The 18,388-nt window shown below is 40.8% G+C and overlaps 1 protein-coding gene across 2 annotated transcripts in view; it reads right to left on the reverse strand.

Annotated features, from left to right (window-relative positions):
• The window catches only part of Fat3 (FAT atypical cadherin 3), a gene marked incomplete at its 5' end in the record, with an annotated part of 616,828 nt that overhangs the window by 83,375 nt on the left and 515,065 nt on the right, over positions 1-18,388 (reverse strand). For both annotated transcript variants that reach the window (XM_005379721.2, XM_013512035.1), the window contains 4 exon segments: positions 2,952-3,185; positions 4,767-4,920; positions 5,821-6,017; positions 11,190-15,263. In XM_005379721.2, the coding sequence (XP_005379778.1) occupies positions 2,952-3,185; positions 4,767-4,920; positions 5,821-6,017; positions 11,190-15,263 (4,659 nt within the window).

The following is an 18,388-nucleotide window of genomic DNA, read 5'->3' on the forward strand; positions in this document are numbered from 1 at the left end:
GTTCTACCCCTAAACTATATCGCTAATACATAAAACATTTTGAAAATATTGAAATGTCCTGGTCACTCTAAAGGAGGGGCCGCAAAGGAGGTCAGGTGAGAACACGAGTTCATGTGGCGGCCGGCAACAGGGAGGGCACCTGTGGCCCACAGTAAAGACGGAGCAGCTGTGTGATGCACCACCGAGAAGTCTGTGCACCTGGATTGGCAAAGCCTCCTAAGCACTACTGTTATTTTTTATGAAAAGCCAGAAATCTAAACTTCCAAGAAGAATCTGGCTTTTAAATACATAATCTATATGTACGATAATTTACTTTATAAGGAGTTACAAGATAAATAAACGAATCAGATGCTAGCAAAAACGGGAGGAGGAAGGAAAGGGGAAAAATTTTAAAAGAATTGGAATGTGCAGCATACACGTCATTATGTACTGCAAACATGTACTAATGAAGGTTTTTAAAAAAGTCAATCTATCAGTAAAATAAATAAATGCAGACAAGTACAATAATTTCAATTTTCCTGAATGGTGTGTAAGTAAAACTAAAGACTCAAGCATGCTGGATTCAGCGCTTGTGTATGAACTCAGCTTACAGACTGGTGTTTACTCTGACCAAAGATGGACTCCTCACTCCACAACCTGATACTGTAATCTGAGTACATAGCTTCCACTTGCCTTTGGCCTTTAGGAAAGAAAGAAATGATCATGCTTGGAGAATGAGTGTTCTGCTTAAGCCGCTAATGACAATGACGTAAACCACCAGGTTATGATTCCAAGGGATTCTAGATAATACGAGCATTCATCTGATGGCAGCTCGTGCTGATGCTGTCCCTGCTGAAAACTCTTGCAAGTCTAACCTAGACCTACAGTCACTTCCTTCCTCTGCTTGTGCCTGTGACATTTAGGTGCTCAGGTAGTATTCCTTGTATCAGTAAACTGTTCCTTCCAGGCTACCTTAGTGGTTTTTTAAAAAATTAACTTTATTGGTACACTTTTGATATACATAATAGTCACATTCAGGGTAAGGAATTTGTACCTGTACATAGTTTATCTTGATTCTTCTTTTTTCCCCATTTCCCGTCCCTCTCTTCAATTCTTCTTCCTCTTCTCATTTACAAAATCTTTGTTTCCATTTTTTTCCTTTTACTCTTTTTTCCTTTTCCCTTCCCTCCTTTCCCTCTCCCCCTTCCCCTGCTCTCCTTCTTATTTGAACATTTTCTCCCTATCTCCCAAAGTTAAATGAGATAGACACAAGTTAAGAGCCGCAAGCAGAGTCTGACAGCTTATGCTAGAACTTTCCTGTGGCTGACATGATGCCCCAGTGAACAGGCATCAGCAGAACCCATGCTCTCGACATCCCTTTGAAGCTCTGCCCATAGCCTTCTGTTCATGAGAGCACTAGTTTGTGTCTCTAGAGTATTTATCATGTCTGTTCTGTTAAGCGGTCAGAGTCAAGACATTCCTCCTAACCCCACGCCCAGTCTGGCCAGTTGACTCAAAATAAATGAAAAGTAGATACAGCTAACTGGATAGTCTTCACCACAACTTGCAAAAGAGCTCCATGTACGACATCAGGGAGTCATTTGCACCCCGTCCCACTCCTGCACTGTCTGAAGCAACACCATGTGCACTCATCAGACTTCTGCAGCCTACCTCTAGCAGTGTGAGCACCCTAATTCCTCTGTGAAAAGAGTGAAAAATTCCAATCTATTGGGTGCTAAAATTTCATCTATGGACTAATTATACTTTCCCAAAATCAAATTTGAAATGATTAAAAGATTTATTTGAGTTAATTCTTTGCTCTCATCCCTAAAATTCTGCCAATAAGAGTCCAGAGAATGTCTTCCAATCCTCTATTCAAAAAGTATTTGTAGCTATTACATAATTATATACCAAAAAACCAGACTTTTTCTGTTTGTCATTTTTTCACAATAATATGCACAGTTTTTGGTTCTCAGCCTCAAAAATTATGCTAATGTAGTATGAGTAATAATTCAAAGTGTAACCACTAATTTCTCTAAGGGGAAATATGCAGAGACCCTGGGCTCTACGTTTGTTTTCAATTAATTATCATGTATTTACTTTTCCATTAGTCCAATAATTCTTCTTTCAATTCTGAATTAAGCCATAAGATGCTGAATTATATAAAGGCCTGTTTAGGATAATGGACACACCCCATCATTCCCTAGTCCTCTCATTTATAGCCCTTAAAATGCAGAACCAGGAGGCTTATGTATGCCCTTTCATATTTATATTCCATCCTGCAATCACCTCCATAACTTACGCATTCTCAGAAGGTCCACCTAGCAATTAATAACAGTCTTTTCTAAGTCATCATCTTATTATATAAAGTGATCTTGATCACAAACTTTATTGGCAACTTTCAGCTCTAATTCCTTTTATCTTCCCATCCCCTGCCCAGTGACATCATGTATATGTAACAAAAATACTCTGCAAAATGACAGTGTTTAAAAATTCCACATGGGCCTGGCTGCACATTTAGTAATTGGTCTTTGCACTATGGAGTATCACAATAAATCGAGATTGTCATATTTCAGCTGAAGCATGTGATGCAATTCTTTATAGAAATGGAAATAAATTCTCCCTGTCACACAACACAGCATCTTAACTTTGTTTAGGGAGAGTAGGCAACAAGGAAGCTGTTATTTTTATTAAAAAGGTCAAAAAGAGAATTAAAACAAACCAATCCCAAATGCTTTGTTAAAAGGTAAAGGAATTTGTAACATCTCTTCCAACTGTAGGAAGGGGAGGGACTTGCAAAATTGCTAAGAAGTGCACCAGTGAAGAGCTGAAAGGAGCGTTAAGTGGATGTTCTTACAGTAGGGAACCAAGGGGCTGATGGGATTCTCATAAAACTGAAGGAAACACAACTTTTGGAGACAGCATTTCCAGTGCATGAGCTGGGAGGAGGCTAGACAGAGCCATTGACTTACCAACATCAGGGTCCACGGCTTGTACTCTGGTCAACAGAGCCTTGGTGGCAGTGTTCTCATAGACACAGGCGTTGTAATGGTCAGAAGAGAACACAGGCGGGTTATCATTCACATCCTCCAGGATCAGGCGGATATTGGACTGGCAAAATCTGCCACCGCCATCAGTGGCCCTAGCGATCAGGTTGTACACTGGGATCCTCTCTCTGTCCAATAGAGCTAAAGTTCTTAATTCACCTGTGAAAAGAAATGGCAGCATGGTTGGTCTGGATTTTCAAAAACTGTCTTTCTTGAAAAACAAAGAATCAATTAAATAAAATATTCTAAATACAAGAAGAACCAAGGACATTTGGCAAAGGACATTTGAAAAAAAGAGCATATTCAAAGTTTTTAGGCGTTATGGAAAAAATTATGAGATTCTGAACCCAAAAACAAACCAACCACAGGACCTTCAAATTAATGCCTCTGTCAAACTTGACTATCAGTTTTTCTATTGGCTTCATGGAGAAGCTTTGTAGAAAACTCACAGAGAAAGGACTAATACATCTAGTTGTTTGATGGTCAGTAATGTCAGTAACGCATAAGCTCAGGCCAAAGTTTTTGCTTCTAGATATTCAACTTTTTACCTTGTTTTTTAGTGGAAAATAAGGTAATTAAAGCAGACTGGTTCTATGGAACAGAGTCTTAAAAGACTCAGACTATGTTAGAGTTAAGCTTCTACTTCCTGGATTATGGAAAGTCTTGTGGTTTGGAAGTGAGCTGAGGAGAGGCTTGAAGTTTTCGAGCAGCAGCTAACAGCCAACTTGGAGGTCTGTTATATCCTTACTTTCATCACTGAAAAAGTTGTACAGGTAGTGTTGGATGCCAGCCCCTAGAAAGTACGTATGTATGTATGTATGTATGTATTTTGGATGTTGTTTAAAATTTAATAGGAAACAAAAATGAACACAATGACAAAGCTAATAGATGCAAAGTGCTTGAAACAAAGTAAGACTTATGAAGTAGTACTTTTAAATAAAGGTGTAGCCATTTGGACCAAGACATCTATATTTATGAGGCAGTTCCTTGTATGGTTTCCCTGTTGCAACCAGCTAGTTCTTAAATATAAGCTGGATCATTTCTTCTTCTTCCACTACTGAAGCTGTTTAATTTTTACACTTTATTTAAAAATTGCCATTGGATGAACTATCCAATTCACAATTTATAATTTACTTCAATAGAAAATGACTTTTTCATGAGCTCTGGACTGCAATGTAGGTATCTGCCTTCAGGTGCACATAGCCTTTCACCTTGTAAATTTTACCTGAATAGTCAAGAAATCCAAGGACTCGTGACTTCGGAGAAACTAGGCAGGAATGTTTAATAGAAGTTAGACAACTGTCTAAGAGTGGAGAAGGGACACAAAAGGGATTTAAAGAATAGCAAAACTTTCCTTACTCTGCGTTGCTATCCAGTTCACACTGCACCTTCATTTGTAATATAACCATCATACTCTTTGCAAGGTGATGCCTTAGCTTACACATGGGAGAAACAAGTGGGCACATGCATATTTGATGCTAATAAATGTAGACAAAGGCTGGACAAGCTTCATAAGCTAAATAAAGGTTAGTTCAGTCGTGTAGTCCAGAGCATCCCTATTTGGCACTTCGTACTCCTGTTATTTCTTATAGTCTGAGGTACCAGGGCATATCTGAAGGCTCTAGCATACTAAGCAGAGTCTCTCATGTGGTCTGCTGGTCATGCAAGCTTATGAGAGCTTAAGGTTTCTCATGGGTGGATAAACAGTGGTGTATAGCTAAGAAATAAATTCCACCTTACCACTTTCTGGATCTAGGAAAAATTCATTGCTTCCAGATCCATAGAGCGAGTACCGGACGTCTCCACTGGATCCAATGTCAGCATCCTTGGCACTGACCTTCAGGATGATTTTATTAGATGGAATGTCTTCAGGAAATGATGCTGTATATGCAACCTAGGGAAGGGTAAACAAAACTCGCTAAATCACTAGTGTTTGGGGGATGATTACTGCAGTTAGCCATTACACATGATCTCTCTAAAAGCTCATTTGTGTCATTTATCTTCAGCTATCTTTTCCTTGACTCTATACACTACACTCTATGGTGAAACATGGGACACTTGCTCCCTCCCCCTCCCACGCGCACTCATTCAGAAAATGTTATTACGCACTATCTGTGTGTTCAGGGTTATGGGACATGAGAGTACCAGGAGAAGACAAAAGTCCCACTCCTGTGAAGCCATGACACACAACACACATCACACACTGACTATGGCCCATTTTCCTGTTGACCTTAGAGATCTTATTTCAAGAGATCTATTTCTAAGCTACAGAACACCACTGTCTCTTGATCCACATGATAAGAAAAGTATTTTCAATAGTGAGTAATTTAAATAAAGAAGAAAGTGAAGTCTGGTAGCAGCACCTGTTACCATGTTTTGTAGAGCTGTGTAAAGGCTACTTCATGAGGATCCTGGACACTCATATTCAGTACCAACATTGCCACTAATCACTTGTGCAAAAAAATGTATATAGACAGACAACATGTAGAGCAATTCATTTCTCTATTATGGTACCGGTAATGCAGATCAAAGTGATAAGGTTCTTTACAATTACTAATTTAATTTTAAGATTTACTCTTTTCTTTGACAGAGGGCAAAATTAGGTACTTGATATTACTAGTATATTCTTTTTGTATTTAGCACATGTCATTTTGGATTGTACTTTCTACCCTCTTATCTCCAACCAAACATAAGAACGTACTCTAGTCGGGCCATAGGAAGAAAGCCCAAATGAGTTTTGATTTAATTTTAGAGACACAGAATAAAAGGCAGAGCTACAACCCCCAGCTCTCACCTGATCACACACTGGGCTATTGTCATTTACGTCACTGACTGTCACTTCCACCATGGCCTGTGTGACAAAGAGCCCGTCCGTGGCGGTAATATTGAGGAAGTAAATGTCCTGTTCTTCTCTATCTAGAGGTCTCTTCACATAGACCTTCCAGTCACTCTGCACCAGGCCTAGAGCAAACCTTCCTCTGGGGTTTCCTCCTGCAATGAAAACAGAAGTTCTGAAGATATGGGTGAGACACCTTGGTCTATGTCAACCATGAGAGGTCCATGTGGGTTCATCCAGGTGCCCCTCAAACTGTATATCATGGATGATATTGAAAAAAAAATTGATACTCCCTTTGATTCTCCTGCCACAAAGCAGGTATTTATATGCTGGGCTTGTGAGGAAAGTAAAACAGCAACTTTCCAAGAGAATAACATCCACTTAGAGAAACTGGAGATGATCTCTTGTTTAGCCCCCCCTTAAGGACAATCAAATTCAAACTGTGAACAATCAATCCTCTTCTCAGGATGTTACAATTGTCTTTCCACTTAGTCTCAAGAGAAGATGTAATACACTGTAGCTCTTGTTACCAAGACAATTTCATTAACTGTTGATTATGCAATCAAGAAAGGGTAGTCAGTTCTATTAAGCAATCTTTTAATGAAGGCTCTATCAGACAGCTGCGCTCTTCTCATAAGGACTGGAGTTTGGGGAGAAAAGTTTACGTGACAGAGGAAGACCCATTAGTATTTAATAGCCCTAACGAGGGGTCATTTAAGGAACAGTTCAAAGATAAGCACTGCAATTAGGTCAAATTTATCAGAGTGGAGCTGGGGAAAGAGGAAGGAGAGTAGAAGAGATGAAGTGAAACAGCTTTTCATGATGCTGCAGCCCTGGCAGTGGGCCTGGCCATGTCACCTTTCTGCTTCATTAATTACCCGGAGACTAAAGCAGCTCAGCACAAGGTAGGAAGGGGAGGGAGGAGAGCTACCTTGGCCCTAAAAGGAAAAATAACATTAGTTCAGACAGTGAGAAAGGCTGGGCTGGAGACAACTGCAAGAAGTCTGGGGTCAGGTGCAAGGGTCACTACTTCATTTACTCTGCTTATTCAATTGTTTATCACCTTGCTTATCACCTTCCCTGGGGCAATGCTCTAGGCAGGAAGCAACAGCAGTGGGCAAGACCAACAGAAATTCCTGCTCTTTTAGGGAAACACACATTCTAAGGGGGATGGCTAACAACAGTTAAAATAATTAGATCTGAGAGAAGGTGCTAGTACCTTGAATTTCTATTGGCAAAATCAAAATCCAACTCATGTAAATAGAACTAAAACTTTACCAAAAAGAAAGTGGGAACTAAGTTCTAGTAGGTGTTAGGCAGGCAGTAGAACATTAGTGAGTCTGAAGGGTTTAGGGGGTCCCAAGTAGTTATCATTACTATTGATTATACTTATAGTACATAGTTATATAGCCAGTCACAGTAAAATGAAGAAACAAGTATTATAGACAGCTAAGTTAAGAAGAAATATGACAGGCAATCAGACAGGTCTGGGCCGTAGAGGGACTCAGTGCAGAAGATGACACATCAGAACTTTGCACCTGTGGCTGTAGGTGTATCTAAAGAAGGTTAGTGACAATGGCCAGATTTACGTACTTCGCTAAGGGATAAAGGCAAATTTGAGATTATTGGTACCACCCTTTTGAGATTTCCCTGTATAAATAAACAATGATCTCATTAAGGGTGGGGCATCTTTTCCCACCCTCTAAGAGTAGGACTAAGACTACTAAAACTAAGACTAAGACCATTATTATCAACCACGGTTGAAGATGTCATCCATGTGCCCTTGCTGCTGTTGGGTCAATATTAGCAAAATAACTGTACTTGTCATCACACTGGTTGACTATAGTTTTGACTAACATCATACTCACCTCTGTAAAACTTCCTCAGAGCAGTGGGCTCACCAGGAACCCATTCGAGAGCCCTCCCATCTCTCAGGAGCTACTCCTATGCCCCAGTCCTGTTCCCCAATCAGTTTTCCTACTCTTCCCCACGCCCTCCCCCATTGTTCCTTAGAATTGATCGTTCAACTTCAGGGAACATGCATCCAGCATATCTCACATCTAGCAGGTTGGGAGTTACATGTTTTTTCCTCAATTTCACAAGGACCTCAGAGTATGATACATTTATAATCATTTGTTTTCAGACTCAGAATGACTCCATGGAGCACAATGACATGTGCAACTTACATATATGCACATTTATCCTGACACCTGGCTGACTGGCCATCTATTTCCAAAAAGCGCATAAAGCATTCCTGTGCGCCATGGCCTATGGCCTAGAGATATTATAAAGGAGAACGTTCATTAAAGACCCTCCCACCTTGTGTTAATACCTGATTTAGAGTAGAATTTTTTCTTTTCTAAATTTCTTACATGACTAAGCTCCCCCAATATACCGGTCATCTGAAAATAACAAGGAAAACAATTTGCAATTCCAAAGTAACCTTTAGGAAAACTATTGATAAGCATCATAGTTATCACACTTTGTGAACTCTGGGAGCAACTACGTTTTTAAAGAGAAAAAAAAATTTGAAAACAAGCTAATAGGAGAGTAACAATGGTAGCAATGGTTAATACATTGCATATTGTTATCTTTACAGTAGTTACTCAGAATATAATTGTCCAAACAATATTAGCACAAACCTTTCTTTTTAAGGAGCTAAGAGAAATTAGTAGTACAGTTATCTTAACTATCTTTTATATATGCATATTATTTTTTTCTTTTTCTTTTCCCTTAGGAATAACTCTTGATGTGTAAAAAGACACATAAACTTTAAGATGGTACCTATGGGGCAGTGCCTACTTTCTGGTTTGAATCATAAATCTTCCTATCATACTTCTGCAGAGCTACCTATGTATTTTGACTATATTCTTTCATGAAAGACCAAAGGACTGAGGGCTGGTTCCCCATGGCATTAGGCCCTGGATCCCCAGTATCATAGGGAAATTACTGTTAAATGTTAGTGAATCAAATACTTTCTTTGTCTTCCTTACATAAGAATATCATAAAAGTTTTCCCTCAGATACCTTTAGTGGAGCTCTTAAAAAGTCTGTGATCTGGAACTGCTCAATTCCTAAATTACTTTTTGCTCCAACAAACATTTTATTGTGCCTAAGTATATCTTTGAACACAGCTAACAAATAAATAATATATACTGTATGTTGAGTGCTACTTCCCTGAAAGAATGAGGCCATATCTCCTTCTAATGAATCTTAAGAAAAAAGTAAGCAAAGGGCAAGAGCAAGCATCATGACCCTAAAGGAGAGACTGTAAGGGAAGGAGCAGGATTCTGAGGGCCAGACTCATTCTGGTTATAAGACACGGGGAAGGGGTTGGTCTCAGAGCCTCAGCATTGGGGGGAACCATGGGATAAACGTAATCAAACTTTGCAGATAGTGTGGAAAATGAATGTTGAACATTCCTCTTGGGCAGTGGCTCTCAACTGGGGGTTGGACCTTTTCCCTCTCTGGGGTATTTGTCAGTGTCTGGAGATTGTTCTGACTGTCATAGTGAGAGCATGGTAGTAGTATGGCTACTTGGATCTACTAGGCAAAGGGCTGGGGTGCTGTGATACATCCTCCAGTACAACGCCCACCCTCAAGAACTGTACATCCCCAAATATCAGTAATGGTTTGCTGAGAAACCCTGGTCTAGAGAGGCTCTGGGTCCTCCATGGGATATCACTTTCTTCCACCGCTGGCTAGGGTTCCGTTATGCTTTAGTTGAATATTATTTCAGTGCACATAAATTTAACCTCTCTATTAAATGCTTTCAGCGCAGGCAGGCCCACACTGTTCTTTTGTTACATAAGTGATTAATGGTCTTTTGTTAATCTGAGGCAGCACAGCCAAGTTGTGCTACATCAAGAGCAAAAGTTAAATCTAATTAAAATCAGCTGGTGGTTGGCACTGCTAATAGTAACAATAGCTTTAAGCTACTCCGTACTCATTACTTTGGTAAAGTTGATGGGATGGTCCCTTTAAATCATCTGTTGCAAATTTAGAGACTATGTAAAAATAATTAAGGCTGAATAATTAACAGTCCTTCCAAATAGAGAAGTAGCCCTCAAAATGCCTTAGAAGCTTTCCCCTCTGAAATGAAATGCAAATAAATCCAAATGTAGCTTTGCTCACCTTTTTTTCCTTATCATTATCTCTCACTTTCACTGCAGAAATGCACATTTTAGTGAAAAAAGGCTGAAGGTATCAGAAAAGCATAAAATACAAAAAATGTTCTTATAAGCAAAACACCTCCAAAAACAGTCCACAAAGAAAAAGATTAATGCTGAAAAGTGTGGCAACTCCACCCACTGACATGTTTACTCTACTGCGGATCTTATTCTGCAGTGATTAATTAACTTTCCACTAACATACTTAAGCAGGTTCTGAGTCCTAAGGGCATTCTAATTAATTCATTTTTCACTCTGAATAATGTGGTTTTCTCTAAAGGAAAAGCCACCTGACTTTGAGTATTGATGGAGTCTTTAAAATCTTTTGGCACACTGCTTATGTTCTGGCTTTGAATGTCACAGCATCAAAATACTAGCTTAAACCCCCAAATCATTTTTAGGAAGGCCGTCCTCACACTACCAGCCTTTTTCTCTTTGTTGTCAAAGGCCTGTCAGCCCCAGCAAGCCATTCCTAATCAGTGACAACCCTTTTCACTCTGACATGAAGTCCTTTCCTCTACAGAGCAATAGCGACATTTTTATGCACCTTTGGTGACCTCATTTGTCTGTCTTGGTTTCCCAAAGAACTGCTACTTCTTATTTGGAAAGATAAGAAAGGATCCAAGAAAATGGAGTTGTCAGAAGAAACCCCCTTGATTTGGAATTATAATTTAGGACTTAGTAAAGGTCACATGGTGAGTTCCAATCTGTCTGTGTTTGTGCCTGTGTACTGTTATGACTAGGAGAAACTTGTATGTGGAGCTCACTGGAATCAAGCTGTTTGGTTTGCTTAGCACTAAAAAGAGGGTAAAAAAAATACATATATTTAGAAATGTCTCTCTTCACCCAAAAGAACTATTATTTTCCTTTATTCAACTAAAATGTGTCTAGACTTCATGACATGATAAGTGACACAAAGATTGAGTGCCAACCTCGGTAATGCTGTAGACAAATAAATGAACTCCAGACGAAGGCTGAGTTAATGACCAACCATCAAAAATCCGAATCTATTTGGAGACCTTTAACTTTGCCCAGAAAGGTTTTATGGCTCTCAGGTCTTACCTCCTCTTTTTTCTTCTCTTGTTCCCTGACCCACTCACCTCTCTCATCTTTCTTTAGTAAGCAGAGCACTTGGTGAGACCTGGGTGTTGAGACTCACCTGTAATATGGTAGCTCACTTGGCGATTAATGTCAGAAGTGTCTCTGTCCCATGTGCTGAGCACAGCCACCACCTCTCCTGGAGGGTCACTCTCCTTCACATTCCCTCGGTACACCTCGTGGGCGAACACCGGTGCATTGTCATTTATATCCGTCACCCTGACAGAGACCAGAGCCATGGAAGAAAGAGAGAATGCCTCTCCTAGGTCAGAGGCCACCACAGAGAAGGAGAAAGCAGGGTCTGTCTCGTGATCCAGGTCCTTCAAGGTAGTGATCCAGCCTGTGTTGCTGTCAATATTGAATGCTTCCATTACCTTTTCAGGATGGGAATCTGAGTGGAGGGAGTAAGTGACCTGCCCGTTGGCTCCCCAGTCCATATCGGTAGCTCTCACCTGTGTGAGCTTGGTGCCAACAGGCATCCCCTCCATTATGATGGTCTCGTAGCTTGAAGTTTCAAAGACTGGCTTGTTGTCATTCAAATCCAATACCTTGATATCTACATCCACGGTAAACACAATGTCTACCTTGTCCAGGGGGATAGTAGCTGCTACTTTAAAGTGGAAAGCTGGGCTAATTTCATGGTCAAGGCGCTTGTCAAGTTTGATAGTGCCTGTTTCCTGTTCTATGATAAAAACACCCCCTTTGTTATTCTCTGGCAGTTCGCCATTCACTGTGCTGAACCGGACATTCTGACTGGGTAAAATGCGCAGGGTGTCCACTGTGCTCCCAATGGCTGCATCTTCTGCTATGGTAAAGGCGTACTGAGACTGGGTGAATGAAGGTAAAAATGTTTCGGGGGGCAAGACGTGGATATAGACTGGAATGAGGGAGTGCTTTACTGGAATGCCCCCATCGACTGCTTTGACAAAGAATGACAGCACTGTATTTTTCAGCTGGTTAAAACTACCCTTTGTGACCATCCATCCATTGTCAGGATCAATTTCCAAGAGGTCAGCCACTGAGACAGAGGCCTCACTGTAGAGGGAATAAGTAATCCTTGAGTTTGCTCCATCATCTGGATCCATTGCTTGAACTTGAGTGACTAAGTGGCCCCTTCCCACATCTGCCCTTACACTGGCTCTGTATTCTACTGTCATGAACTGGGGTGCGTTGTCATTTTCATCCACAACAATCACCCTCACAGTGCAGAAAGTTGTCCTTCCTCCACCGTCGAGGGCCCTCAAGAAAATACTAACATCTCCTTCCAGAGGGTTTTCCCGGTCTAGCCGTTCGGTTGTGATGACTTGTCCATTGCTATCTATGAGAAATCGGTCCTTGGCAAAATCATTAATGATGGCATAGCTGATCTGCCCATATGTGCCTGGGTCCCCATCTGTGGCTCGAATATGAATTACCTTTGTACCAGCAGCTGCATTCTCTCTCACCTCAGCCACATATGTGCTTTGCGAAAAGGAGGGGCTGTACAAGTTGGCCCCGAGTACCCTGATATGTACCTGTGCAGTGCTGGTGAATAACCCATCAGAAACAGAGACATTGAGGCTATACAGGGGCTCCATCCTCTGTTTTCGGTGGTTAGACAGGGTGATAACTCCACTCTTGCTGTCCATCAGAAAGCTTGTCCGGTCATTCCCAGACAAAATGCTATATTCTAACCGGTCAAAGTCAGAGCTGTCTGCATCTGAGGCTTGCACACAGGTTACAAAATGGCCCCGGGGGGCTAATTCACTCACATATGACTCATAAATGAGTTGATTAAAAACTGGAGGGTTGTCATTTATGTCAGAAATGTGGATATGAACCAGAACCTCACTGCTCAGTGATGGGAAACCATTATCTGTTGCTCTGACTTTCAAAGTGCAGTGTTGTACTAACTCATGGTCCAGCATCCTTGCTGTCAGGATTAAGCCACTTGAGCTGTCTATGTGAAAATAGTCTGTGCTGTTGTAGGTATCCTGCACAATCTGATAATGAACCATTTTATTGTTTCCTGAGTCTGCGTCAGTGGAGACAACTTGCAAAACAGGTGTGCCAATGAGAGATGCTTCTGATAATGTTGTATTGTATGTGGGCCGATCGAAAATAGGAGGGTTGTCATTTACATCGTTAACTAGCAAGTCAACAGTGACTTCAGCCCTAGCACCAGTGAGGGCATCACTGGCTCTTACTGTCAACTTGTAAATAGATGTAACTTCATAATCTAGAGGACTAACAACTTTCAGGACTCCAGTATCAAAATCAATGTTAAACTGTTTAAAAGGATCCCCATCAATAATAATATATATGATGCCTTGACCTTCTGGACTGGTTGCATTGATGCTTAGAATGGGAGTGTCCATTCTAATGTCTTCATTGATGGATGCTGTGTAAAATGGCTTATCGAACACTGGCATTGCTTTGTTGACAATGGTGATGGGAAGTCCCACAGATGTGGACAAAGAGGGTTTTCCACCATCTTTGGCTACAACAGTGACTTCATACTCAATGTTGGACAAGTCAGAGTTGAATGCTTCTTTTAAAATAACATTCCCTGAATTAGGGTTAATTTCAAAGTGGCCATAATCATCCTGAAGGACATAGGTCACATCTCCATTTGCACCTTTATCTCTGTCAATGGCTGTCACCCGGTATATCAGAGTCCCAGGCTCAGCATCAACTTGCACAGCAGCATAGTAAGGGAGGCCCACAAAGACTGGAGAATTGTCATTTATGTCTTCAATGTTAACTCTGACCACCACCCTCGCCACACGTAGATGGTCTAGCTCACGGCTGGTCTCCACTACCAACTCATACAGTTCTTGTTCTTCACGGTCAAAGGGAACTCCAGTGGTCTGAATAACTCCTGAGGTAGATTTTATCTTGAATTTATTACCTGGGTTTAAAATGCTGTATTTTAAGGGCTCGTTAAGGCGGTTTCCAACTGCATTGACAATAGCAACTTTGGTTATGTTAGTGTTGTTCTCTAAGATTGAGGTGGAGTAAAAGCTTTGTGTAAAGTGGAGGCCACTGTCCATGGCTTCTTTAACCATGATGGTGACCATGGATGTGCTGTAGAACTTTCCATCAGACACTTTCACTATCAGCATGTAGTGATCTTTGGAAAGGTTGTTGTTTTTTATGGTGAGTACTCCACTATTTGAGTCAATTAAAAAATGATCCAAGCTGCCTTCCATTAGGCTGTAAGTCAGTTCAGGGGGCACTTCAGAGTCAGGATCTGTGGCACTAACTTTCAGAACCTCCACTCCAGTGTAGGTAGGGAGAAGTAAGATGGTCTCAAACACAGCTTGAGTGAAAACAGGTGGGTTATCATTCACATCTGTCACCTGGATGTTGACTTCGACAGGACTCTCTGCAGTCAGCTGGGGGCTCCCACTGTCCCTCACATGCACATGAAAATGGAAATGGGCAATGGTTTCATGGTCTAGGTTTGCAATTGTTCTGATTGCACCTGTGCTGGAGTCCACTGTGAAAAACTTCTTGGCTGTGGACTCCACAATTTGATACACGAGCAGTGCGTTCTGGTTACTATCAGCATCAGTGGCTCGAATGACCAGTGGGCTGTTATCTAAGCTCCTGACAATGCTATTGATTGGGGCTGCCTCACTTAGACTGCCTGAGTATTGAGAAAAGAGAAAGACTGGAGCGTTATCATTTTCATCAACAATCTGAACATGAACTGTGGCATTGGAAGCCATTCCTGCCATGTTAGTGGCCTGAATGATGAGTCGATAAGAAGAAGTATGCTCATAATCCAGAGCCCTTCGAGTGGTGATGACTCCAGAATATGGATTGATGGTGAAGATTCCATCAATGTTTCCATCTTTGACTTCATAAATGAGGGTTGATTGACTGATGGCAGAGATTAGAATGACTGATGTTCCAATATCAACATTCTCGTTTACTTCAGCTTGGTAGTCTTTGTGAGTGAACTTGGGGTGAGAGTTATCAGACATGGTGACAGAAATGCGCACAATTGCAGTGGCAGACATTGGTGGGGAACCTTGATCTGTGACTTTGACAGACAGGACAAACTGACCCATTGTTGTCATGTCTGGTTCTTTGGAAATAGTGATGATGCCCAGGACTGGCTCGATCTTAAACGTGTTCCCGGTATTCCCTAAAATACAGAAATCAACGGGGCAAGGAGTTACAAGTGAGTCATTAGAATCTTTTTTGAAGATTAATTTTTCATCTAAAAGCAATTCAGAATATCGACAGTTTCTTATTTCATGAGAAACCTCTCAAGTTTTTAGTGAAAAGAATGGCCACAGATTAGAAAAGCAACCTTAAAATTTGTTATATGTACTTTCATGTCTGTGTGCCTTGTGTATTCATGTCCACCAGCATAGAGGAGGGCAGGCGTGGAGAGGTGGGGTAATCAGGAAAGTTTTCACTTGCAAAGAAAACAGTGACCTTTTATTGAAATGTGACCAGAAGACAGAAATTTCTTGTATTCATTCCTTACTATTCTGACAAAAATGACAGACTTATCTTTCTAGGATAATGAAAGCAATTGAAATAAGTTTTCCAGTAAAATTATTAATTTTAGATCAGTAGCTTTTGGTTCTAGGGTGAAAGCAGCAGCTGCAGCAACAAAAGAAATAACACAACACTGTGTATATTCAAGGTGAGAAATAAGAAAGCTGGTAGGAGAGATATTTCTGCCAAGAATGTCTAGAACGTCCTCATTCCTAGCCTGTGAGGAGACAGACAGGCTAGACTGGCACATACCAGTGCCGCTGCTACGTTTACCTGTCTGTCTGTCTGTCTATCTACCTATCTATCTATCTATCCATCTATCTATCATCTGTCTATCTATCTATCTATCTATCTATCTATCTATCTATCTATCTATCCCTAAATCAGCACCATACCCTGTGTTTTATCCTGAAAGAAGGAGAACTGTAATAGCTTTGGAGCATTTCTGTGTTGTCATTTGGTTTCCAATGATCTGAAAAATAAGCTTTGTGACACAAAATTGTTGATATTTCACTCTAGCAGAACTGACTTCCTCTGAAACATGACTTTGATAATGTGGGTTTTATCAGGTATGGAAAATTCCTCCCAGGTCACTTTTGCAAGTGGTGAGATCTTTTTCTGATTCCTACCCTATTCTCCGTTCCTGCTATACTCGTCTACCATGGCCTTGAACACACAGACATGGAAGTACATAGAAAATATTCTACTGTGGTTGCTCCAGTCTGTTACCATTCTGTTCACTAAGCAACTGAGGCATTTCTGATGAAGTAAGAAACTGTTGATTATTGGAATCAGCCTTGAAACCAAGCACTTGAGGAATAAGCATTTACAAGCAGGAGACACGGGATCCCACTTACACAGAATGAGCAGAGCTGTGGGCCATGACCCTGTTCAGGTTTGTGGCTCTGCACTAATTTAGAATCTGGGACTGTTGAAGGTGATGAAATAAAAAATGGAAAACACAAAACTTAAAGAACAAAGAGAAGATTAAGCACTGACACAGAGCTAAAAAGTGGTGGGAGACATGAAGATGCATCGTTCAGGCTGCTTTATGTTCCCCTCTCAGGCTTCCTGCACGTGTCAAAACACACATGCCTTTGTTTTTAGATTCCTTTAAACCAAAAGTTAAAGATCTTGGTTATTCAACTGTATCTGTGTTTTTCTTTCCTTTGGAGTACTGCAGGCATACAGACCATTTAATTATCAAAACATTAAGATAGGATTCTGGATTCAGACAGAGTTCCTTCATATGATATGTTTATTGAAATAAACAGCACATAAAGCTGGGTACATATTCCTTGTTATATACTTTTTAAATGGATTTTTCCATGTCTGAACAGAAAAGGATTATATTCATATAAAATTTATTTGATTATTTTTAAAGAGACAGCATATCTAATAAACAGATCATTTGATTCCAGCTTCAAAATGTGAGCATTAAACACTGTTATCTGTGATATTTGCATGAGTTTTTACATTGCCACCTACACATGACCATTTTGTGATGAAAATAATAACAAAAAGTTCAATGATTGTTTAAATAAGCCTTCAGTGAAGAGCACCATGGAATAAGCCAGAAAGAGCATTCCCCTCAGCAGTGGTTACTTTCCAGTGGTAGGTCCAGCCCTGACTGACCAATGCTAACACAGCAGGTCCCTCTGCTTGGTTGCGGGATCCTACCTCAGAGTTTCTAGGGAAGATTCCCCTCACTTCAGGTCCAGCAACATTTCCTTATCCCTAGCAGTATACATTATAGTGGACACTGAGTGGAGCCAGCTTTTGAACTCCAGGAGAACTCTGTAAACCTGCTGTCCCAGGACCCCTGATCTGCTCCTTGTACCCCTTCAGCACACTGTGCTTGCATGTCAGCCCTCCCTGTTCCTCTTCCACACCTTGGTTCATTTCTTTGGAATCCACTTCTTGCTTATTCTCTCCTCTTCTAGAATATTTGGAAATGAACCTCTGCTTGTTTTCCGCAATCTATGGCTTCTTGTGGACTTCTGACAACTGGGTACGAGCTGCTCTCTTAGCTGTCATTAGCTATCTGGTACATAGCATAGTGCCTGCCACAAAGAAAGGGTACAATAGTTCTTTGTGGAAGGACTGAGAGGAGAGACTGATCTAAAAGAGGTTTTAAATTATCTTTGTATATGCCTTTCCGGTTTCAGCAGGTCTCCATCTAACTCAATATGCAGCCTGGTTTCTCTTATACTCTGCTGTCTCAGAACCATCGCTGGCACCAAACACAAAACTGAAACTAAATAGATGACCTGTAACTCTGCAGTTAAATTCTGCCTCAGTCCTTCAGGTCAAAATAAATAGCTTCAGTAGTTACTCCAGAGGCCAGGCAAGAGATAGGAGATTTATAGTCCACCAGTAAATAGTAAAATCTTGCTTATCAGAGGTATATTAAAGAAGTTAAATAAAAATGTAACATTTTACACAGCCACTTGTCATTTGCTTCAAAATGCTGAAGCATCAGAGATCCGTCTCTCTTCCCATCATCTGAGAAGGAGTTTTCGTGGCCAGCCTGCATCTGTGAGTGTGGGTAGGAGCCTACCAGCTGTGAGAGATTCATTGTGCACACTGTAATTCCTGTTATTCTTTATACGTATACTCAGAGGGCTTCTTTTTTCTTCAGAGCTCAATCCTTTTCATGGTTTACTGGAAATTCGGGTTTTCTTTATAGAGGAGGTTTGAAGGAAATATATTTTTTCTTGTTTTAACCAGTTGTTAAAGAAAGGGCAGAGAACCAGGCTGTAG

The sequence above is a fragment of the Chinchilla lanigera genome, unplaced genomic scaffold (genome assembly GCF_000276665.1).
Source record: "Chinchilla lanigera isolate Chin_1 unplaced genomic scaffold, ChiLan1.0 scaffold00013, whole genome shotgun sequence".
In the NCBI taxonomy this organism is placed as follows: Eukaryota; Metazoa; Chordata; class Mammalia; order Rodentia; family Chinchillidae; genus Chinchilla; species Chinchilla lanigera.